The 25062-nt window shown below is 39.2% G+C and overlaps 1 protein-coding gene across 11 annotated transcripts in view; it reads left to right on the top strand.

Moving 5' to 3' along the window:
* Positions 1–25062, top strand: part of PCDH15 (protocadherin related 15) — a gene marked incomplete at both ends in the record, with an annotated part of 610552 nt that overhangs the window by 227363 nt on the left and 358127 nt on the right. For all 11 annotated transcript variants that reach the window (XM_080938401.1, XM_080938402.1, XM_080938400.1 and 8 more), the window contains one exon: positions 18803–18922. In XM_080938401.1, coding sequence (XP_080794527.1) covers positions 18803–18922 — 120 coding nt within the window. The remainder of the gene's footprint in view (positions 1–18802; positions 18923–25062) is intronic.

Raw genomic sequence — 25062 nt, 5'->3', positions numbered from 1 at the left:
GTGCACACATCTCTCTGTAATGGATTCAAAAGATGGGGAGCAAAGCATATAGCAATAGAAGAGTTAAGCAAATCTAGCAAAAATATTCTAGTAGATTCATAAAAGTGTTTTACTTAGGAAGCCTGGGACTCCTGGTTTTTAAGGGTACAAAACATGGTAAGAATTTACCAAATGCTAGCTAGCATCTATAGCTCTACAAACACCTCCCAAATGACTGAAATAATACAAAATATGTTGTAAGCACCTTACATTTGAGCTTTAAAGCCAATGTAAACAGATGATAAACTCCCCACCACACACACATAATCAAAAAATAGCACAAAACTCACAATTCCCAGGAAATGTTCCAGACCCTTCAGAAAATGAACACATTCACAGAATTAGTAAGGTGAATTTACCAAGTTTGTTGGCTAGAAATTCAGTGTTTTAAAAGCAATTTTCGAATCCAACAACAAGTGGATAATGAGATTTTGAAAAGTGATTTATCCATACCTTTCCCTCCATGGCCATTCTAAATGTATAGAAGTTTGCTGAGATGCATAGATTTTGTCTGGACAAGTGTTTGATTTGATTCATTAAATCAACTGCATGCTGCTTTTATTTGGGCTGTATCTATTAACATTATGTAATATGACTTTGTTTTAAACTGTGAGCAACTGACTATAAACAGCACTTACTAAAGTTGAGTTTTAATTGCATTTATTTTTAATTAGATTTTGCTTTGAATTTAAAGGTAAGCACAATCACAGTTTTCAGGAAGGCTGGGGAACTGCCTCAGTGTTTCTGCTTTCTTGACCTCAAGTGTATTGGGCCAAATGCTTTGGAGACCTTGTGTCTACAACGAATTAGGTAGATAGTTCCCTATGAATCAAGCGTTCTGTTTGTTTGTACCTACCTAAAATAAATTGATGATATACCCACCAAGCATTTGTACAGCAAGTTCAGTATAAACTTTATGTAGGAGCTACAGTTGCATCCATTCCGGGTATTCAGTGATAAGCTTGTTTATAATTTTCACTTTCAAATATAGTTTTGTTTTAGCCCATGTGCTTCAAGTTCTTCATATAGAATTGGAATTATACTCTCAGAATAAATCATCAGATTGAAGGAAGACACACAATGAACTGAAACCAGAAATTAAGAAAGATACAGATTTTAGCATATGTTTTGCATGATGTCTAACCAGTAAGTGGAAAATTGGAAAGACTCTGCATTTTATATTTGGAAGGAAGTTCTTGTGTGACAATGTTTCCTTGAAACAAATATGCCACATAATTATGAACAGCAATGACAGCACAACAAATACGTTCTCAAACTGTACCATTAGCAGGAAGAGAGGGATTGTGGGAACTCAGGAAGAGAGGGATTGTGGGAACTCTGTGCATTTATTCCATTCAGAGCTTCTATGCCACTGGAGAAAGACAACGAACTTCTCACGTTCTAGAAAGCCTGAGGTCACACTGATGCCTCTCCCTTTTGGCCAAATGTCTGCCCCCTCTGTGGAAATTTTCCAAACATGCACTGCAAAACTTGACATGAAGAACCCAAGGAGGTTCACTGTCAATTTAAAAGTGTGGGTTTGATCAGTTTCGATTGCGTTCTCTTCCCAGTAACCTAAAATATCAAAAGCTTCTTCATGACTTTCCATCTAAAATGCCACTTACAGTTTAAGGAAGTCAATGTGAGATACTAAAATAACCTTAGTTTTTTTTTTTTTTAATAAAAAAATTATATTGCAGACATTGACCTCGCAAATACAGCATGAACTATGAACAACTTTGAATATTACTTCCTAATATTTTATACTGGAACTGCTCTGGAGGACTTGTGTTAGTAGCACCCCCTCTTTTGATATTGAATGGAATCACAGCAGTTTTTTTTTAGCACATTAATGATACTAATGCTGGCACTGACGTGCTCTGGTGACAAGTTTTATTTTATTTTCCTGTGAAATATCCCATTCAAAACTTCTGTCTGCTCCCACATAATCTTAAACTTTGCCTCCTCATCATTGCCTAGGATGATGCAGAAGGGCGTATGTGTCATCAACGGGATCTCTGTGCTTACAAGTGCCAAAAGAAAGCCAGAAACCAATTAGCTTTAAAATACAGCATCTCACCACAATACAGTGGAAACACATGAGGCAAAACCAGCAAGGCTTCAGAATCCAGGAACACATCGGGACCAACGCAAGCTGCTTGTGCCTCCTACCTTGCTTCAAGTCATGTTTTCCGAAAGTGTAAAAACTGAACATTTGACATCATTGGAATCAGTAATTATTTATAGCAACGTCACAATGTAATGAGAGAATCACCTGTCTAAACTACTGTAAGGAAAGAGACATTGGGATGCTCATGATGTGGGTTCCGGTTACAGGATGAATGGTTCCTGTCTATAGACATAGGAAGCAGGCTCCCTTCAAAGAGACGCAGATCCTTTGGCTGGAAAAGTGAATGGAACATTTTAAGGTAGTTACTGCTAATTGAAGGAACCTAAGAGATAGCAGTGAATCCCACTAATGGTTAGGGGCTGATACAACCAGCTCCTCCCGTGTGCCTTAATCTCCACCTTCACCCAACACACTTCCAAAAGTGCAATTATCGAAGTTAAACATGTACAGATATATCACCGGGAAACTTTACTGTGAAATAATTTTTACTTTATGACTACCATATTTATTTTTGATAACTCTAGATCCTGAGACTTGTAATTATACTGTTCATAATTCTGTTCCCCCCACCAATGGAAGAAAGCTGGTTATCACAGCATAATATCAAATAGGATAAAAACAGTTTAAACCTGTTCAACACTGAGAAAATATAATTTAAACCACTGTTTCCAGCTATCCATTTTATATAATTTTTCACTTAAAATTATCATGCTTTTTAGATTTTTCTTCAAACTTTATCAGGTCAATAACCAGGATCCTCTCTTACATGAATCATAGCGGCAAGGAAAGTGAATCATTTATGATAAGTTGGCTATGGAGTAGACTGTTAGGAAGGTGATCACACAGAGTTAAATGTAGTTATTTAGAAGAACAGTTTAGTAAATACAACAGTGTGGTGAGTTGCCCTGGTGTTATTTGTCTTTTGATGTTGATTCTGCTTCCTCAAGAGAGTAGATTACTTACTCAGGTGATTTCAATGAGCCTTCTCCTCATGATAACTGGTGAAATAAACACCAGGGCCTATGGTTGGGCAGTGGAAGGGTAAGGCAGGACTAGAGGTCTCTGAGTGGGGAGGAATAAGGAGGAGAAAAAGGACAAGGACAGAGGAGAAAGAGGTGGAAGCCAATATGGAGCAGATCTGTGTGGCCAGGAAAAACTCCAAGTAGCAAAGGGTCTCACAGCCCGGGAATAAATGAGGACAGTGATGGATCCGCCCAATCTAGGCATGTAGCTTATAAATATAATAACTGGCTTATTGGAGTTGGAAACCACTGCCATACAACAGTTATAAGTGTCATTATATGTTTTATAATTTTAATAGCCTTTCCTATAGAAAGCCGTAAGTAATGTCAGGAGGATCTCTCTACAGTAATGAAACGTCCATGAGGGTGTGCCTTGTGTGTATAGTTCCTGGCAGTAGACAGAGGGTGTTTCATCTTTGGACCAGGAGGTATAGTTCTTCAACTGGATGTTGTGTTTAGCCTTATGTGCAGCAATGCTTATTCCTGCCTGTGTGGCCGAGCAGAGCAACATGAGTGCTTACACCAGTCTTTATCTTGGTTTATCTTTTTAAAATTTTTGATGGTATAATTACACGTCTCCCCTTTCTCTCCCCCTTAAAAGCCTGCCATCGAGCCCTCCTTGCTCATTTTCAAATCCGTGGCTCTTTTAACCATTAATTGTTATAGAACGCATATAATATTCTTTTAAAGAGGTGTTCAATGATCTTTCAGCTGTTTTTATTTTTTAAGTATACCTCTTCCCCCTTGAAAAATACTTAACATTTTGGCTTCTCCAGGCCCCACTGAATGTGCAAGAACTGTCTTAGACCACAAGGTGTGTCTGATATGCAGCCAGCAGGGTGTGAGAGGCTATCCACTTATCATAGGTCACACTGTGGTGCCATTGCCTTGTGGCAAGTTAACAGTGGAGAACCACACAAATGGACCACAAAAATAATTGGATTTTTTTCTCACAGTGATTTACATAAACTTACATTCTGTGGTGGGTCATATTTATAGCTATCTTTGCTATCATGAGACTCTGGAATAATAGGGAAAACGATTTAATGATTCTATTCACCTGCAGGAAGCAGCTACTGAATTTCAGTCAGGTTAAGCCACACACACAAAATCTGGAAGTATTTCGATTTCTTTCTGTCATTCTGTCTCTCTGTCGCTCTGTCTCTGTCTCTCTCTCTGTCTCTCTGTCTCTGTCTCTGTCTCTGTCTCTCTCTCTCTGTCTCTCTGTCTCTCTCTCTCTCTCTCTCTCTCTCTCTCTCTCTCTCTCTCTCTCTCTCTCCATCCTTCAAAGACAGCTTGCTTGGGTTAATGATAGAGTTGTGGTTTTGATGTACATGAAATTTATAAAATTAACATAAAACTGTTGTTTATGGAAGTAGAATTATAATTAGTTATTTAATTACATCCCAAATGTTTTCCTCCTCTATGTGCCCCTTCCAGAGTTCTTCACCCTGTCCCCCTTCTCTTTCACCTCTGAGAGGGTGCCTTCAGGAATCCCCCTTCCCTGGGGCATCAAGTCTCTCCCACTGAAGCCAGATAGAGCAGTCATCCCTACATATGTCCCATGGCCATTGGGCCAGCCCATATATGCCTTTAGTCTGTGGCTTAGGCTCTGGGAGCTCAAAGGGGTTGAGGTTAGTTAACACCACTGGTTTCCTTATGGGTTTGCCATTGCCTTCAGCTCCTGGGGAAGTACAATTTTCTGATAATGTGGTATTATCTTAGCCTTTGTTCTGATGGAAATATCATGAAAATGCTTCTTTGTCATAATTTTATAAGAACAATCTTTCCATAATGGAGATTTTTAAGAAGTTGTAAAGACTTTGTGTGTTCCTATCCAGTATTATTTACTTCTTAAATCCATGTGGTTCACTCTTCCAAACTAACAACATCGGGAATGAGAAGAGGAACACAACAGCAAACACTTTGTTAACGCAGAGAGTCATAAGGACCCACTTTAAAAGTCTGCACTCCACAAAATTGGAAAATGGAAAGAAATGGATAATTTTTAAAATAGGTTCCACTTATCAAAGTTAAATCAAGATAAATAAAAAATTGAATAGACCTCCAATCCATAAAAAGATTAAAAAATGAACCCACTATTATATATGTATTCTGTAGCTGAATATATATCACATGGTCATGTCTAACACTTATAACCATTTGCTTCATAAATATATACATATATTTATATTAGGAAAGAGTAATCTGAATAAATAAAGTCCATGAAGATCATAACATATCAGTATGCATTTCAAGAAATATACAGTTTTTATGTTATACATACAGGAAATCACACTAACTCCAGTCTATCTGTTTGTCCCCAGCTCAGTGACAAACAGAATAAACAAGTACTTTCTCTCTCCCCGATGCCATTCTTTTATTCATGGCATTCGTGGCTTGGGAGAGACCCATCACTGAGCAGAATAATTGATACACATCATGACTCTACTGTTGCAATGATAATTTCACTCAGAAACCCTTCACATATATATGCAGAACAATATTTAGCCAAATATGTGCCCACCCTGTAGCCAAGAGAGGATGGAAAAAAAACAGTGCTGACAAATGAACCAAATCTATACTATACAAATACAAGAGATTAATCATGAGACTGGGGATTTTTTGATTAGATAGCAGGCATGCCCAGCTTGTAGACGTATCAATAAAATGTGCAGCACATTGCCTACTGCTGAGCAGATTTCCTTGATACTAGTTGCCATGCCATGTCTGTGTAATGCCATGGTTCAGACAAGTTATATTGATAACTGGTAAACGATTGTGTGTTTGTCTGATAGCCTGACATAAACTCATAAACTCTTGTTTTGCTAGATAACATGGTGTTGTTCATCACTTAGCCAAAACAAGCACTCTCTGCATTTGATAACATATCTTGTCATTAAGGTACAGGACACCTCAGATCTTCTCAGTTTGGGGAAACACATAAGAAAGAAGGAGATGCATGGTTGCAGAAGCAGGAGACTGTCATCACATTGAGTCTCTTGGGAACAGAGAGAAGCTTTAAAGCTAGACCCCAGTGACCCACATTCTCCCCAGAGGGCCCACCTCCTAAATGTCCCACAGTGTTATCAAACACCACCACTAGCCAAGACTAACATGTATGGAACACTTTTTAGTTAAAGCACAATTCAATTATTGCCTATTAATTGTAAGATGAAACAAATAATATCTATATACATTTGCCTATAATGTATATTTATTCCAATATACTGATGATCTTTTATTATAAGTCTGTAAAATTGTATTGTAAAGAAAAGATATAGCAAATGAAAAAGGCTTGGTGCAGTACACTTAGCAGTAATGCCTGGTGCTTAACCACTGGGCAGGGCTGTCTTGCTCAGTTACTTTACTAATTTCTGTAATCCAAAGCTGTTTGATTTTAATAGAATGTTTTTACATATAATCCCCATTGTGGCATCAATTTAAAAACATGTGTTGTACTGGGCTCCTATTCTTTAGAACCATTTTTGTGTTTTGGAGTTCTGAAGTGCATTTTTATTAAGTTGGTAATATTGATTTTTTTCTTTTGCTTTTTGTGTTTGTTTTACTGCATGTGTACACTTCCGGATTTTGCTGTACCTTTGTGAGTAACTAGAATATTGGTATCAGAATTGGTTTTTACAACCTCTGTTGTAATCTGCTGAAACAAAGCAGCAGTTTGGAAAAGTTCTTTAAAGGCACTGTGTTTGTACCCCAGTTTGTTTGCAAAAAACAAGACCAACTAGAATAACATAATTTTAGAGGCACCATAAAAGAAAATTCCAACATGAGTACTATATGGAAATATAAAAACCCCAGAAGCCACTCAGACACCCATTCTGGTGAATACTTTGCATACATTTGGTTTTTAATCTTTTTCATCTTAATGTTAGGAAACTAAGAAAAAATTGAATTGATATGAACAAAAAGGAAAAGACATATTGAGAGAAACTATCTTCAATCCAGTTATGTGTCACCTGTTCAAGTCCTTACTAATTTCTTCTTGTGGACAATGACCCACAAGTTATCCAGCCTCAACAGTCAATGGCACTGAAAGAAATGTTTTATTGTATTTCCCCCTTTAGAAATGTTACTTGGAAGCAAAGCCTAAACTCGATTTCATTTCATTGGTCATCATTTTGATATTGATATTGACACTCAACAATCAAGGCTTTATTCTAAGACATACTTTCAAAATGTAGCATAAATATCACAGATGAATGAGTTGCATTATTTCCCTCCATATTTTCAAACTCAAGTTCCAAGTGTTACCTTAAATCAAGTCAATAAATAGGCGGGGCCAGAGCTCTTAAGTCATCTCCACTGTAGGGACCCAACCATTCTTACAATCGCTAGTCTAAGATCTTTACCCATATTAGTTGTAATAGTATGAACTGAGTTATAATTTGCACATTTCTTTTATGTCAGAGCTTTATTCCTGTTTCAACATTAAGGTTTTGGTCCATCTGCATTGATCCTATGGCCACACAATGCGCAATGGAATGAACGTAGTTCACCTAATACTTAATCGATTGCAGTACTGAGGATGAAGGAAGGTATTTGTGTTCTCAGCAACTCCTGTACTATAGTGCTGTATCTCCATCCTGTGCCCATTGATAAACATTCAGTTATTTCTCTTCCCCTTATCAACGAATGCCATTGTACATGGAATGAGGGTACACGTGCTCATATTTTTTTGTTTGATAAATGCTAAATGATTTAAGGAGGGATATCCAAGTCCCAGGACATACCTGACTTTTTCAAGGAGGTATTTTCAAAGGGATTAGGGAAATTAGTCTCTGCTGCAGAACAACAGCATTCACTGTGCTCCACCTCCTGGACGGTTTTGGTATTTTCATAATTTCTAATTTGAGTCAAGCTGGTAAATGTGTAGACGTGATTTGTTGACATTTTAATAAATATCTCCTGTTGCTAGTTAAAAAATGAGTATTTAAATATTTAATGACTATCATCACATTTTTATCATTATCCCATCCTAGGGTCTGTCATTCTTTATTGAGTTACAAGTGTTTTTATACATCCTGGGCATGAATTCTTTGTTGAATACATATACATATCTCTTCACCAACTTGTGAGTTGGATTTTTACAACATGTTCTTTTAAAACTTCCACAATGTGTTTTTTATGACTTATATGGCATGTTTTCCATTGAATAAGCCATTAGTAATTACCATATTGTAGGAAAATTATATTTCTCTTAGAATCTTATAAAATACATTTTAATCTATGGCCTATTAAAATTTATTTTTAACATTTACTAGAACAAAAGACTAAACATTGAGGTTTTTTTTTTTTCTATGTGAATTATGGACTCAGCCCTTGTTTCACAATTTGATTATATCCTCATTATTCTAAAATACTCTGAGTCAAGGAATTCTCTATAAGGCTGTTTCTAGGTTTTACTCTGAAGTAAGTACACACTGAATTCAGTGTCTCCAACTAAAATTTTCAATTCTAGAAGAATATGTCTTACTTCTGACTTAGTTCCTGGTCATCTGTTCTTAAACCTATGAACTTTCATTTAAGTTATATTTTTTTATCATACTCTGAATTTCCTTATCTTACATTGATTGGAAAGAAATGACACTACACCTTGGGGAATCAGAAAATGTGTTGATGTGTGTGTTCTTTAAGAAGCAATTGAACTATAGAGCCAAACCATCCTCAAAATCTCAGGCCAACTTTAACATTTGGAGAAAGAATTTTGAATTTCAAAGGATCTATGTGAAAAGCCAGGGTTAGTGGTTCACTCTTTCTAAGTTTTACATCTAAACTATTGGTTTGTGTTTTGTAGAGGAAGTATTTGTTTTTACTCTTCCAAAACAACACACACACATTCACACACACATAGACACACACACATACACACACATACACACAAACACATACACATAGACACACATGGTTGTCCAGCAGCATTTATAGAAGAAAACCTTTTCTATCCCAATATATATTCTTGGTACTGTAGTTATAATTCATTTGATAGTAAATATATGTGTTTATTTCAGCATTTATTTGTTCTGGAGTTGATTTAAATGTTGGCCTAACATTAGTGCCATGATGGTTGTGAAGTCGAGTCTTGTGTTGTCTCCAAGGGTGTTTCTTCTGCTCAGCATGACTTTGCATATGTTTGCCTGTGCATGTGTGCCTCCTGCTTTATAGCAGCTTTATCTTCATGTAATCCCATTCACCTATATTTGTTGCCATGTTGTGTGGTTTTTTTTTTATTTTTTGGTTCATAAAATAAATTTAAAATTGTCCAGATGAATTCTAATTTGATTTCTCTGTAATAATCATATTTAGGAATTTTTAAAAAAATTTTAAAAAACCTACTTGTAGCATGGTATCTATAGTTCTTAAAAAGCAGAAAGCATGGATGTTAAATATTTTAATCATAAAATTATACACAGGTGAGATAATACAGTGTTATAACTGCTTAGATTTGATCTGTCTTTACTGTGTATACATTCAAACAAACCATCATGTACATAATACATATAGAAGATACATTTACATTAAAAAGTTAAAGTAGATTACATAACTACATAGAGAGGGGATTGTAGGCAAACTCAAATCTTGTATTTTAGGTTAATGTGCCCTTTGGTGTACTACAAAGAGAAGCCTAACATTATTCAATTGGCAGCCATTTCTCAGTGAGCATGAACTCAAACTCTTTCCTGCAACTACAGAGTAATTCTTCCATACTTCACTAAAGTTGTCCTCAGAATGGCAAAAACATTTGCTATCCGATCTTTTTCTACTTGAGATCAAAGAAGTTCACACTTCACATTTGCTGTCCGAGACAGGGTTTCTCTGCAGCCTTGGCTGTCCTAGAATTTGCAGATCAGGTTGGCCTTGAACTCACAATGATCTCTGCCTCTGCCTCCCAAGTGCTGGTATTAAAGACATATGCAGCCTCTTCCAAAATTGTCCTTTCAAAAGCAAGCAAAATGAAAACAAAATATTTGACATCAAAATAGAATTATTACTTCCCCTCTTCTCTTTCCTCCCTCTAGACCCTATCATTCAATTCTTCCTATTTATCCTATTTCCTCTCAAGATGATAGGCTCTTTTTTCCTGTTTCCTACACACACACACACACACACACACACACACACACACACACACACACACACCTGTATAGACATACATATATGTATGCACAGATATATACATACAACATGCTTAGTCCATCTTTGCATCTGTGCATAGTCTCACAGCCAAACAATCTGTTCCAGACAATCCACAGGGAGAGGCCAACTCTTCCTCTCCCAGAAGCCATCAGTTGACCACAGTTCCATGCCTAGAGGAATGACCCAAAAAATCCTCCCCTATCTACATTGGCATGCATAGGGTTTTTGCCATTTTTCTGGCCTCATTTTTGCAACCAATTCTAGGGGAGGCTTTTTCCTAGTATTCTGGGTCTTATGAAATTTGTGCCCCTTCTTTCATGATCGTCCCTAAGTCACAGATGCAGAAGCTGTGATGTGGATCCATCTATTGGGCCTGGAATATCCATGATCCATTGATTCCAACAGTGTTTCTAGTTGTGGTTTTGTGTGATGGTCTCCAATGGACATAAAGAGAAACAAAGTCACATACTAGCAGAGGCAGTGGCTAACATATGTTGGATATTTTTTTTCCCATCCAGGGCCCCTCCTGTTTCTTCCACCAAGATAAATAGAACATTCATCCCCTCACCTTGAGCTTCTAGTGTGGCCCCTCTTATTGGGTGTCAGCAGGCCAGGAACCTGCCAGTCAACCCTGACCTGCCCTGACTCTGCCTGACACAAAGGCTTCACAGAAGGAGTCAAAAATGGCTCCTGACACTTGCTATAGTAATCATATTGTCCTGATTCATAGCTGTGGTAATTGAGTGAAACCATTAATTTTTTCCCTCTGTTGACCGGTTCCATAGTCTCTTCCAGTAGTATGGAAGCTAGGTCACAGGATAGAGGCATCTGAGTCAAATCTAGCTCCAACCATCTAAGTCCTAAGTATTTGGCAACCTCAGCATCAGTCTCTTACCTTCAACATCCGGAAGGCAATGAAAGGCTTTGATAACAGTCTGCACCATCTTGGGAATCACTTGGAATACCCTGACCAAAGACTAGAAAAACAGGTTTCTTGTGCCTAGTAATGGAGTTTGTGTTGCCAGTCATATTGGTACGAGTCTCTCTAAGATATATACATAGTCCACACACACAGACACTTATATGGATTGGGTATAATTTCTGGTGACTATAAAATAGTTTGATTCCCTAGCTTTATCAAAGAACCTTGGGATTATTTGTTCCTCAGAGCATCCTTCCCTCTTTCCTCCCTAGTGAAGTTATCTTCTTGGTTTCTGCTTCCATGTGAAGTGACTCAACCTGCAGATTTAGAGCTAGGTAACCCCAGCTTAGAAAAAACCTAATCCTTCTGGGTCTGACTTACCTGACTCAATATAATTTCATCTAGGTCCATCCATTTTACCTGCTAATTTTATCTTTTTCTCTATAGCCCAATAGTAAACTATTGAGCGTATGTACCACATTCGGTTAGTGTTGTACTGAAAATGTTTGCATCTATGTTTATCAAGGATCTCAGTCTGTAATTTTGTCTTGTTGTGTGTCTTTACCTTCTTTGAGTATTAGAAGAAAATACTGGCTGCATGGAAGGAGTATGGATGTGGAAGAATTGGTTGTAGGTCTTCTTTGAATGCAAATAGAATTCTTCTGTGAATCTATGTAGACCTAGATGTTTGGTATTAGGGTTTCTGTTGCTGTTGGTTGTGTGTGTGTGTGTGTGTGTGTGTGTGTGTGTGTGTGTGTGTGTGTGTGTGTTTCATTTTTCCCCTCTGGTCTTGTTGTTTTGTTTTGCTTTGCTTTTATCCGAGTCTTTTTATACTGTTTCATTTCCCCCTTTTTATGTATCTATTTAGGCTGTTTGTCTTTTCTTTGTCTAACTTGGTGATTTGAGTGAAACAAGCAATTCATGACCTTATATTAGACTCTCCATCTTAAGGAAGTACAGATTCTCCAAGTATTTCCTTATCATATTCTGAATTTCTATGCTGTCTCTCATAATGTTTCCCTGTTCACTTCTGCTAACTAGGGTCTTTCTTTTTCTATGTTTTGGTCAGTTGTGTTGAGGGTCTGCCAATATTGTTTATCTTCTCAAAGAACCAGTTTTTAGCATTGTTGATTTTCTTTGTTTCAATTTCATTAATTTGTGCCTGGAATCATATTGTTTCTTGCCATCTGTTGATCTTTGGTTTGATTAGTTTTTGTTTTCCAAATTCTTGTGTTGCATCATTGAGTAATTTATTTGTGCTCTTTCTGTTTTTTTTTAGTGTAAGGAATTTATAGCTACAAAATTTCTTCTCAAAACCACTTTTAAAATATCCCACAGGTATTATTCTTGTTACTGTGGTTGTGTTTTCTGTTGCATTTAGTTTCAGGGATGTTTTTTTATTTCTTTCCTGATCTATTCTCTGATCCATTTATCATTTAGTAACATGATGTTTTACCTCTACATATACTTTAGGGGCTTTTTCTTGGTGTTGAGGTTTTAAGTTTTATTGTAGAATGTTTGGGCAGTTCACATGGAATTAGTTCTAGTTTTCTCTATTTCTATGTGTGTTTTCTGTCTCAGAGTTTGTTCTATTTTAGGGAAGTGTCCATATGCTGCTGAGTAGAGTGGTTTTTTTTTTTTTTTTTTTTTGGTGCTGGGTAGAGTGTTCTGTAAATAAGTTTGGTCCAGTTGATGTAAGATACCATTGAATTCTGAGGTTTCTCTGTATATTTTGACCACATAACATACCTATTGGAGAAAGTGGGCCACTGAAACCACCAAATGTTGTTGAGTGTCTATTAATCTGTGTCTTTATTATATTACTCTACATCTTAGGAGACTGGATGCCCTTCTGGGTATTTGTGTTATTTCTGCAATTTGATCATGGCATATGACCAGGCACATGGACTTCTTTGTTGTTGTTGTTGTGTTTCTGATGTGCTAATTTGGATTTCCTTAGTTTAACCCAGTGCATAAGATGAAGAACCTAACCTAAGCCATATGAAGCTAGCGCATGAGCTATTTAGCTGCTCCAGGCAAAAAATGGCTGCCAATTCAGGGGTCAGGAGCTATATCTGTGGGTGAAGAGATGGAAGAGGCAAAGAGAGGGATGGGAAAGGAAAGTAATGTTTCTCACCAGTCAAATATGGCTCAAAGGCCACTGATATAGAACCTATTGTGTGTGGAGATGGTCACAGACAGGGGCAACATGGAAGGTGATAGAGGAAAATGGAAAAGGAAGACATGGGCTGAGCAGGCAGAGCAGACTCTGGAACAAGAAGGGTTCAGGGAATTGGACTTCTGAGTCTTCAGATCATGGAGGAACAGGGATGTCAGAAGCAAATGATGCTCAAATGAAGAGGGTCTGGAATTAGGAGTCTGTATTCACAGATGGTGCTGGGCTGGGGGAGGGGCAGGGGAGGGAAGACGCCACTTACCCAGGAAAGGAGACTCGTGCATGCAGAGGGTTGTGCTGCCCCACTCTTTCCCAACTTAGACTCACTGCCATGCTACATGCAAACGTCTTTACGGTTCACTGACTGTGACTTCTTTTTTCAAATTTTGTGATGATTTGTTAATGGTTTTGTTGTTTAAAAATGTCCCTTAAGTGTTGTGATCGTATGCCTCCCAGTGTCCCCCAGCAAATGGGGCATTTCATAGAGAAAATATGGATGTCTATCTGATTCATCCAGGCATGGCGAGTGTTGCTCCTGTGTCAGTGAACCAAAGCTCCCACGTTAAACATCTTGGCAGAGAATCACAAAATTAAGATTTTATATTGGCTAGCTGAATGAAAGCGCGTGAACAGAGGCTTACAGCCTGTTCCTATACTCCCCCGGGGGCTTCAAAGTTGTCATTCATTAATTCAGCATTCATGGAAATGTTATGCAACCTACAAACCACGTATAGGAATAACAACTGTACAAAAAGAAAAATCAAACATTCAACAAAATTATTCTCTGGGGGAAACCAAGGGAGATTAGTGAAGGCAAATATTCTCTGTGAGACTCTTGTTAAAAATCAGTTTAAATCAGCAAAATGAGATGTGTTCCATCCAATGGCAGCACAAGTAATATTGTATTTATTCTTAATTCTTCTTGCTGTTCATTAAATAAGGCGATGGCTTAATGTATTAGTCAGGGTTCTCTAGAGTAACAGAACTTATGGAATTTTTCTATTCATTGAAAAAATTTATTGTGATGACTTAGAGTCTGCAGTCCAACTAACCCAACAATGATCAGTTGTAAATGGGAAGTCTACGATTCTAGTAGTTGCTCAGTCCCACGAGGCTAGGTGTTTCAGCTGGTCTTCTGTAGAAGTAAGTTCCAGCAGATGTGCTGGTGAGTAAATGCAAGCAGGTGAAGAAGAACAACTCTTCCTGATGTGGATGTCTCCTGAGAGCCTCTGCCAGTGCCTTACTGATACAGATGAGGATGCTTGCAGCTTACCGTTAGACTGAGCATGGGGACCCTAATGGAGAAGTTAGCGAAAAGATTGAAGGAGCTGAAGGGGTTTGAAACCCCATAGGAGGATATCAACCAACCAGACCCCCCACCCAGAGGTTGCAGGGACTAAACCACCAACCAAAGAGTACACATGGAGATACCCATGGCTCCAGCTGCATATGTAGCAGAGAATGGCATTGTCTGGCATCAATAGGAGGAGAAGCCCTTGGTCCTATGAAAGCTCAATGCCTCAGTGTAGGTGAATGCCAAGGTGTTGAGGTGAGAATGGGTAGGTGGGAAGGGGAGCATCCTCATAAAAGCAGGGGGAGGAGGGAGGGGAGGGGAGAGGGGAACCAGGAAATAGATAACATTTGAAATGTAAATACATAAAATACCCAATAAAAAAGAGGAACAAAAAAAAACCAACATCAACAAAGAAAGTGTGGCCCAGATTAAAGGTGTGTACCATTATGCCAGGATCTGTGACTTGCTTTGTTCCAAACTGACTTAGAGCTCAGAGAGCCCCTTGCCTTGTCGCCTGGATTTAAAGGCATGCACTACCCAGCCTGGACCTAAGCTTTTCATGGCCACTATGCCTCAAGGTCTCCATGCCAAGATCCAGGTCAGAAACTTGTCTTTTCCAGCCTCAAGATCAGGATCACAGGCAAGTCCCTCAATTCTGGATTGTGGTTCATTTCAGATAGAGTCAAGATGACAACCAGGAATAATCATTACACTTAACATTTCAGAAAAAAAATAACTTTACAAGTCAAAACAGTCTCTCATCACCTCAAGCACGGAGAGACAATGATATTTTAATTAAATAAATAAGATATATATTAACAAACCTGTACCTATCAATGCACTCCTGCCTGAGTTTCACACACATGAACCTACTACATAGCCTTTCATCCAGCCTAAACTTGCCTGTCGCTTGGGGCTTTTATCATTTATTTATGCCACGAACCTTTTCACTGTGGAATCTCCGTAAACCGCTTTACATTCTGTGCAGTGATTTTTCTATAGCTTTTGACTTTCAGTTAATCTATATAGTTTATGACCCTTTGGCTGCCTGTGTCAATGACTTGTGGAAAAAGATAGGAAGGACATAAGTAAGAGGCACCTTCAGACATCTGTCCAGGCGGGTCAGGTTGGATATAGGACCCTTCAAAAACCAAATTGAAATGTGACACATTGAACGATAAAAAGATACAGAGCATTCTTGTTTGTGTAGATGTGGCCCCCTCAGAACTACTATTACCACACAGGGGAGTACAGACTATATGAGAGCAGGAGAGCTCGAGGGTTGTTACACACTCTCAACATACTCGTGCCTCAGAAAGGAAAGTTCACGTGAGGATATGGTGCATGTGCACAGGCATGTATAAAGACATGCGAGCATATTTCTAGTGCAGACATAAATCATGGATAAATGCTTATACATGCACGCGCACACATGAGCACACACACACACATACACACACACACACACACACACCATATACCTAGGCATGAAGATCCAAATATTCAAGCATATTTCTGGTGGGAACAGACATAATGAAATTAAATTAAATATTTACGTCTACTAATCTTATATTTGTCTCTTTCTTTTCATGTGTATTCATTTGGTGTGTATATGAATATATGTGCATCTGTGTGTGTTTGTGTGTGTTTGTGTGTGTGTGTGTGTGTGTGTGTGTGTGTGTGTGTGTGTGTGAATGATCTGGAACACAAGTGAATATAACTGTGAAGGCCTGAGACTGGGTCTGCAACCTTCCCGGATTGTTCTCTACTGCATTCCTTACTGGAGACTTTCCTAGTCCAACCCAGAGGCCACTTAGACTGTCTCTCCAGTCAGCTTGTTGTTGAGACCCACCCTCTTCTGTTTTCCAGGACTAGAATTACTGTTCACTGCCACACCTGCAGGACAGTCACCTGAACTCTGGGTACCTGGAACCCAGTCTTCTTGCTTGAGTGGCAAGCCCTTAACAGACGAATCATATCACATGCCTTAGAGTCTATGGTTTCTTTTTTAATTTCCCATCTTTCTACCTTATTCCTTTAGTGCAAATATCGCTCTTCTATCAGCATCAAACACATGGGACTCTAATATTTGTTGGACAGGTCTGTCATCAGCAGATCATAAAGAACTGCACTATTGCACATGTACACATACATACATGTGCCTGTTAGTGTGCTACAGTAGTAATCATGGGCAGGAGCCTTCTGCACTAAGATGGTTGCTATAAACACACAGACAAGGAACCAAGCAACATTCACTCTGTTCAAAGGCAGAGCTAATCACAAGCCTGTGCCTGAGCCTGCTCCTCCTCCACACTGTAAACATCCTGGAAGCTGGAGTTCACTTGGATTCTTACAACGTGGCGAACTCGCCGGTTATGCTACCTACAGCTTGCGATTTAGTTTTGGAGGATTTAAATCCCCTTCTCGGAGCGGCTTCCATATCCGAAATCAAATCACATCTCCCTTTCTCTGTTGAGGCAACAGAGCCGAGTCGCTCATCCTTTTCCTCTCAGAAATACAAACAAATAAAATTATTTTGTAGAATGGCATCTCTGCTTGGAGTTTCTAAAACCAAAAGCCAGTATGACCCAATATAATCTGTTGCGAAGAGAAACCATAAAAAACATAGATAAGTAACGTTAGTCTTTGGGGATGCTATTACCATTTTAAGAATGAATGAATGTCTTTCTCTTCCCAGTAGTTTAAGGCCAGTCTTTTGGGACATTGTTCCTGAGTGTATTTTTTTTTTCCTTTTTTTTCTTTTTCTTTTTTTCTCTTTTTTTTTATTAGATACTCTGTATTTACATTTGAGATGTTATCCCTTTACTCTGTCCTCCCCCCACCGTCCTCTCCTCTCCTCCTCCAGTTGCCTTCACAAGGGTGTTGTTTTTTTTTTCTTTTTCTTTTTTACTTTTACACTCAAGATTTTATTCCCCTCCTGGTCCACCATCCTACTGTTCCACACCCCATACTTCTTCCTCAACCCACTGCTTCCATGAGGATGTCCCAACCCTGATCCTACTAGACCTCTAAACTCCTTGGGACCTCCAGTCTCTTGAGGGTTAGGTGCATCTTCTCTGACTGAACCCAGAACTGAGAGTCCTCTGCTGTTTATGTGTTGGGGACCCCATATCAGCTGGAATGTGCTGACTGGTTGGTGATCCAGTATCTGAGAGATCTTGGGGGTCCAGGTTGATTGAGACTGCTGGTTCTCTTACAGGGTCACCCTCCTCCTCAGCTTCTTCCAGCTTTTCCCTAATTCAACCACAGGGGTCAGCAGCTTCTGTTGATTGGTTGGTTGGGTGTGGATATCTGCTTCTGGCCTTTTCAGCTGTTTTTTGGGTCTTTCAGAGGTCAGTCATGATAGGTCCCTTTTCATGAGTGCTCCATAGCCTCAGTATTGGTGTGTTTTTTACGATAGCCAGAAGAATATAAAGGGAAGGCTTATGCTGGAGGAGTAGATTTGAGCATCATAAATGTTAACTTATTGTTTGCATATGCATTACCAACCTAGATTCTACGACTCCGAAATTATTTCATATCTTATAAAATGAAATACAACCTCAATTTAAATTCTAGCCTGTGATAACCTCATACATTATAGTTTGTTGTTGTTTTTTTTTTAACCTAAAGAAATAGATGCATTTTTCTCCACAGGTGCTAAGAGGCCAATGGATACAAAATGGTCCAAATGTGTTTTTCATTGAACTTTCTGTTTTCTTTACAAATGAAGGTCTTGAAGTTGTAAACTTTGGACATGAAAACAGATGCATTTTCTCTGTGGGCATTGAGATGCTAATGGATGTAAAATGGTCCAAATGTGCTTTTTCCAACAAACTTTCTGTTTATTAAATCACAGCCTTGAAATTGTAAACTTCAGACCTTTCAGGACTCTTGTGTGAGGTCTTGGCAGATTTACCGATTTATTTTCAGGACTGTGAGTCTGATTCGAGCAGCTTACTTCTCTCTCTCCCTGGGTTTAATGAAGAGATGGTTTTTAAACTGGAAAACTTTTATGGATGATAAAGGAACAGACCATTTGTTTCTCTCGTGTTTTCTCCAGCTCACTCCAGTCGGCACCACAATATTCACGGGGTTTTCAGGGGACAATGGAGCTACAGACATAGACGACGGTCCCAACGGACAGATAGAATACGTCATTCAGTACAACCCAGAAGATCCGGTAAGTACTCGCGGTGGTGATTGTTGTGAGACATGTAATAGATGTTTGCTTTACCTGATAGAGTTATTAAATTGTCCCCAAAGTTGCACTGGTTTTAAGACCTGTGATTCTTTTGTAAAAACTCATTTTGGAGGTAGATATAAGATTCCATTTGTTGTTGTTGTTGTTAATGTTGTTTTATTAAATTTCCATTATTCTGAACTCTAGAACCATCTAAATCAGTCTCTTTTAGCCTTCCTAATGTGGTGACCCTTTAATATGCTTCCTTATGTTATGGTGACCCTAGCTAGAATATTAATCTAGTTGGCACTTCATAACTGTGACTTTGCCACCATTATAAATGGCAGTGCAGATATCTGATATGATATGGAAAATATCTGGTACAGAATCCCAATGGGGTCGAGATCCACAGGTTAAGAAGCACTGTTCTAAACGAATCTCAGCTGACACCACCAAATGACACAGGCGTACGGATAATCTGACTGTTGCCATTACACCTGGCAGATGCAGGATGGGTATTTCCAGTATAGAACAGCCACAATGCCCTGCCCGTGCCAATATGGACCCTACCCCAAACAAGCCAGAGCTTCCAGCAATGGCCTCCGAAGTTTCTTGGTAGGGTTCAGTTTGTTTGTATTAGACCAGAGGACATCCCTGTTGGTTTTCTAATTGTCTTAGCCATAAAATGAGCTGTTTCTAGTTGCTTATCTTACCAAGTCAGAATTCTTCAACTGAAAAGCAAGCGGGATTCATATGAGCTCACAGAGGCTGAAGTGACAAGCACCTCCTGCGAGGGTCTATATCAGTTCCTCTATGTCATGGCTCTTAGCTTGGTGTTTGTGTGGGACTCCTCACAATGGGAATGGGTGTGTCTCTGACTCTCTTAGAACTACCTTCCTGCTGTGGGGTTGCCTTGCCCAGCCTCCATAACAGGGCTTTTGCCTTGTCTTATTGTGTCTTGTTTTGTTGATTTTGGTTGTTGTGTCTTAGAGGCCTATTCTTTTCTGGAGGGAAATGGAGGGGGAGTGGATTTGGGGGAGAAAGGAGGTGGTGGTGGTGGAGTTGCGGAAGAGGAAACCGTGGCCAGGATGCATTGCATAAGACACGAATCTATTTCCAATTTTTAAAACTCTAAATAAACAGAACTCCAACCGGAGTCCCATCTTCACAACTCCCGTGGAAGCTTCTAGAAGATAATGGTTTCCCATAAACAGAGTAAGACCTACTTCTTACGTGAGAGTTCTGATGTCATAGCTCCTGTCCGTAACTGAGTTTATACAATGCAGTGGAGTTAATGCCACACCTCTGTGGCTCAACCCTGCATTTTGTCTGTAGCTTTACACAAGGAGAATAAACCCCAGGGCTTGCAGATGGTGGAATCACGTTCAAGTCCAACTGTCATAGATCATGGAAGGGAACCAATGGCAGACATACAAAGTTTATACATATCTTTACGTTTTTAAAAGTTCTGGTATTAAAATATAAAGCATAATTTCCCCTTCTCTTTCCTCTCTCCCACCCATCCTATTTCCCCACCCTCTTCTCTCTGGAATCCATGCCTCCTTTTAGTTGTTGCTACGCATGCTTTCCAACACAGCAAACATATGTTATCCATATTCCTAAATATGCTTACAGCCTGCTCAGTCCGCATGATGTTGTCTGTAGGTATATCACTACAGAGATGACCAATTCGTACCCGAGAACTAATCAGGAGGGTCTTCCCTCAAGTCAGGTAGTTCAGGAGACAAAAGCAGGTCCCGAGGTGAGGCGTCTGCCTGGTTTTCCGGAATGCAAAGCCTCCTTTCAGAAAAGTGGCTTTTCATTGTGTATCAACGAGACGGTCACTGATGACCTGTGTTGAAACTTCGATAATACGAGTGAAAAACAAAATCTGAAGAGCATTACAAAGTCAGTGGAAGGCGTAGGGAGCTTGGAGTTTGTCTTGTCCCCCTCCCCCACCCCGGAAAGAGACCACTGAGCAGGAGCGTGAGCAGGCACAGGCGATGAAGTCAAGCGAGCCTTGAAATGACCAGCGCTGCACAAGAAATGATGTTAGGAGCAGGAATCTGACCAGTCAAGGGTGAGGACAGCACTTTCTCTTCTGCAGGTGAAGACTGGTGACCTCATGCACATTGCACTTCCAAGCCATTTGCTGTTTCCCTCCGTGGAGTTTCCTCAATTACTCTGTGTGCTTAACCGTCAGCCTTCCCCTGGTCTTTCCGGCCACGCTATAAAAAAAACCCCAGCGCAGCCAGCGCAGCCAGCGCAGCATAGCCAACCGATGACGCGTTTCTGAGAAATACTGATTGCGTTGAAAAAAGAACAGAAAAATCCGAGGTTTAGTTGTGGCCCGAGACAGCCCTGAGTTATTCGGGAGAGGTCCTTCAGAGTTCTGTAAAGCCGAGTGACATCCTACCTCATGGCAAAAAACTCTGCTTTGACGGCTTTCCCTTTCCAGGGATAAAGCTGTTCTGCTACCAAGATCAATTATGTGCCTCTTAGAACCTACAGATGGATAAGGCATCTGTACATTGAAGCTATATATATACACACACATATATACATATATATGATATTGAGAGAACTCTGTACTTGATGTAATAGGTTAACCTCTGTGTGTGTGTGTGTCTGTCTGTCTGTCTGTTTGTCTGTCTGTGTTTGTCTGTTTGTCTATGTGTGTGTGCCTACCTGAGTGTGTGCATGTCTGTCTGTCTGTCTGTCTGTGCCTCTGTGTGTGTCTCTGTATGTGCCTATGCTGTTGCATCTGGTTTTACATGGGTTCTGGGGATTTGAACTTAGGTCCTCACACTTTTGGGGCAAGCATTTTATTCACTGTGTAATCTCCCAGGATCCCCAAGGCTTATTGGAGGTAAGCAAGCTTTAGTCATCCTTGGCATTTAACATTGACTTTGTTTTCAGTTCTATTCTAATGTGACTGAGGTACCTGGAGATTCTGTGACAGAGGTACCTGGTGATTTTGTATCAGAGGTATCTGGTGACTGTGTCAGAGGTGCCTGGTGATTCTGTGACAGGGGTACCTGGTGATTCTGTGACAGAAGTACCTGGTGGTTGTTGACTTTCTGCTGCTATGAATCTGCTAAAGACTAATAAAGGTCATCATGTTTTCTTTATTCCTAAATGTCCAGATAACTATAATTTCAAATTAATATCAGCAGCACAGGATACAAATAACAGATTGTCCTGTCTTCTTTCATGTGATGCCTCAGATCAGATGTTTAATCCTTTAGTCAGATATCTGTGAAACTAATTCCGCACACACACTTACAGATTTGCCCATACAGCCACTTAAACAATTTTGAGCCAATGTGGAAGTATCGTGAAATTTCACATAAAAATATGGTTTCTTCTGCCTTCTTGAGAAATGTGTGGGTTTCAATATGACAGTAATCTTCTGGTGTTGGACTATAGCCCTAAGGTACTAAGTGTGTACCTACCACATGCCTGGATCCTATCACTCCATCTCATATCAGTTTCTCTGTCCTGCAGATCGGCACTGGGTAATGCAGTAACACAAGTCACTGAATCATGACATCATTGAATTGCTTTAAGTGGTGCTTCTGATAAGAGAAGACAGCTCATATCTAGTTGTGTTTGCAGCTTGTGGTATGGCATTTCTTTCTCTCTCTCCATATATATATATATATATATATATATATATATATATATACACACACACTTTCAGAGTTTTTTCCCATTTAATTTCATGGGTTTTTATTCCATTTAATTTCCACACTTAATGACATGGCATTTACATGCCAGGTGTTCCTTTCTTTGGAGTTAGCTTCTTTGACGATTGTTGTTTATAGTGGATGCATATCATCTCTGAATTAAGTCAGCCATTGTCTGTTTAACACACGTTTTCTCTGATGTCCCTCTGGCCCTTCCTCCTCTGAAGCTCTGGTTATAAGAATGTCTGGAATTTGATGTTTTTACAGTGGGTTCATGGGCTCTGATCATCCATTTACAGAGTATTTTCATCTCTTGTCTACGTACTGTACATCATCTATTGATCTGTCTTCAAGGCTACACATTTTGAGGCAGTTTCACTCCGCTGTTAAACCTTCTCTATAATTCGGTTTTTTTTTTTTTTTTATATTTATAAACAGCCCAGATATTGTACTCCTCGGGACTAAATGCTCTGAATTCCACAGGTCTTAACTTCTTTGCAAACGATACAAAGAAGGACTTTCTATTTTTCTTATTTGTTGTGTGCACTTGATGCATTTAGCACAGGGATTGCCATAATAGGCAGTTCAGATAACTAAATACATACTCTGTGTGGTTAATATAATACTGCTTATTTGATTCTTCCCCTTCAAAAATAGGGCTCGCATCTTCTCAGCCCTGTCAGGTTGCTGTGGGTCCCACCCTGAGCACAGTGAGTGTGACAGTCTCAATGCTCCTCATGTTGTTTGAACTCAAACTACAAGTTTTCTTTTGAGCACAGCTCCCGATCCCACTCAGCTTGCTCTTTTCTTAATTGATTTGCTGGTAGAGAGCTGTATGTAAGCATGGCTTAGTGTCAACTCGAACTTTCCCATCCTCTCTCTAGCTTCTTTCCAGTTTTTTCCTTCCTCGCCTTCATGAGATGTTATAGTCTTGAAATGTGAACCTCCATGTTTCAGTTTGCAAAGACTCCAGGATCTCTATCAGACTCGAAGTGTCATCATGAAACTCTGATATCAGCCTTTCATAAGATAATTACAAAACATAGAAAACATATCTCTCTCTCCTTCCCCACTCCCCTCCCCCTTCCTCTCTCCCTCCCTTTCTCTCTCTCTTTCCTTTGGAATATTCCATCTCTGTTTCTCTTCCCAGTTAATGGAGATGTGTTCAAATCAACTAAGAAAAGCAAACACTAAATGGTTTGCTCAAAAGAAAACTTGCAGTTGGAGTTGAAATAACCCAAGTACAGTCAGGAAGAGAGTCTTTACAGTATCAGACTCACTGTGCTCAAGATGGACTCCCTAGCAACCTGCTCTGAGTGAGAATAAGTGAGCCCCCTTTGAAGGGAGAATTAAGTAAACAGTATTAATATTAACCCCACAATGTATGTATTCAATGTAGATGGGGTTGCATAGGAGTTATGATTTTAGTAAATGAGTATTTCTTTTAGAGCACCCTGGCTTTCCTTTAAAAAGCAGTACAATAGCAGCAATGATTGTTTCTTTTAAAATCAGAATCACACAGCGAGGTTCAGCATCCTTTCAACCTATCCAAATCCACTGCAGATCTGCACCGACTTGCTGCGAGCTACTGGGTAACATCTATTACTGTAGCTAAAGACCTTGAATCTCCAAAGCTTCTCTATTAGAATGAAACTTATTAAAGACGTTAAACTCTGAGATGCTTATTCACGGTGTTCTATAAAAGAGAAAGGATGGTGATGCTTTGATTAGAAGAAGATCATATACACCAGCATGTCATTATGCACCCAGCAGTCAGTAAAGTAAGAATGCAGTTTGATGGTAAGGATACATTCAGTATTGAACTAATGTAGATGTTTATCAATGACTAGAATGGTTGTAATCACCAATCCTCAGACAAGTATGAGTAGCAACATACTCTTTTTATCTAATAATAAATAGTTAGAAACCCAGTGGCCTGAAGCAATACATTTTGATTTTTCTCTTTGTGTCTATCTGCTGGGCTCTCCCAAGACAGCAACCAAAAACCATGAGAATAATGCCCTATAGAGACTTGACTCACAATAACCTTCTAGGGAAACCAAAATCCCTGCCAACATTTTCCCATTCTTTTGTTATTTATTTTTATTTTTATGTTGACATTTAAGCGGTTTTAAACTTTTTTCTATTTTCTTATATACCTTCCTTTTTCTTACAACTTTTGATATTTTTTTCATCGAATCATTTCTCCATTGCCTTTCCTCCTATAGTTATCTGTGAGTGTAAGGGTGAATACTTAGAATACAGTTAGAAATTATGATGGTCTAATAAATAGATGGTTGTAGCTTCTCCTTTAAAAGCCAGAACCTCACTAGCCCAGTAGTTGGTTAGTTTCTAGTATGAGGCATGATTTTCTTCCTATCCTAAGCTCTTTAAATCCATTAGACAGCTGTTGGCTGCTGCCAACATACAAATGCTACTATTGTACCTTGG

This window comes from Micromys minutus (assembly GCF_963924665.1).
Source record: "Micromys minutus genome assembly, chromosome: 25".
In the NCBI taxonomy this organism is placed as follows: Eukaryota; Metazoa; Chordata; class Mammalia; order Rodentia; family Muridae; genus Micromys; species Micromys minutus.
Note: the sequence above shows the minus strand (reverse complement) of the source record. Positions and strands in the feature narration are given on the sequence as shown.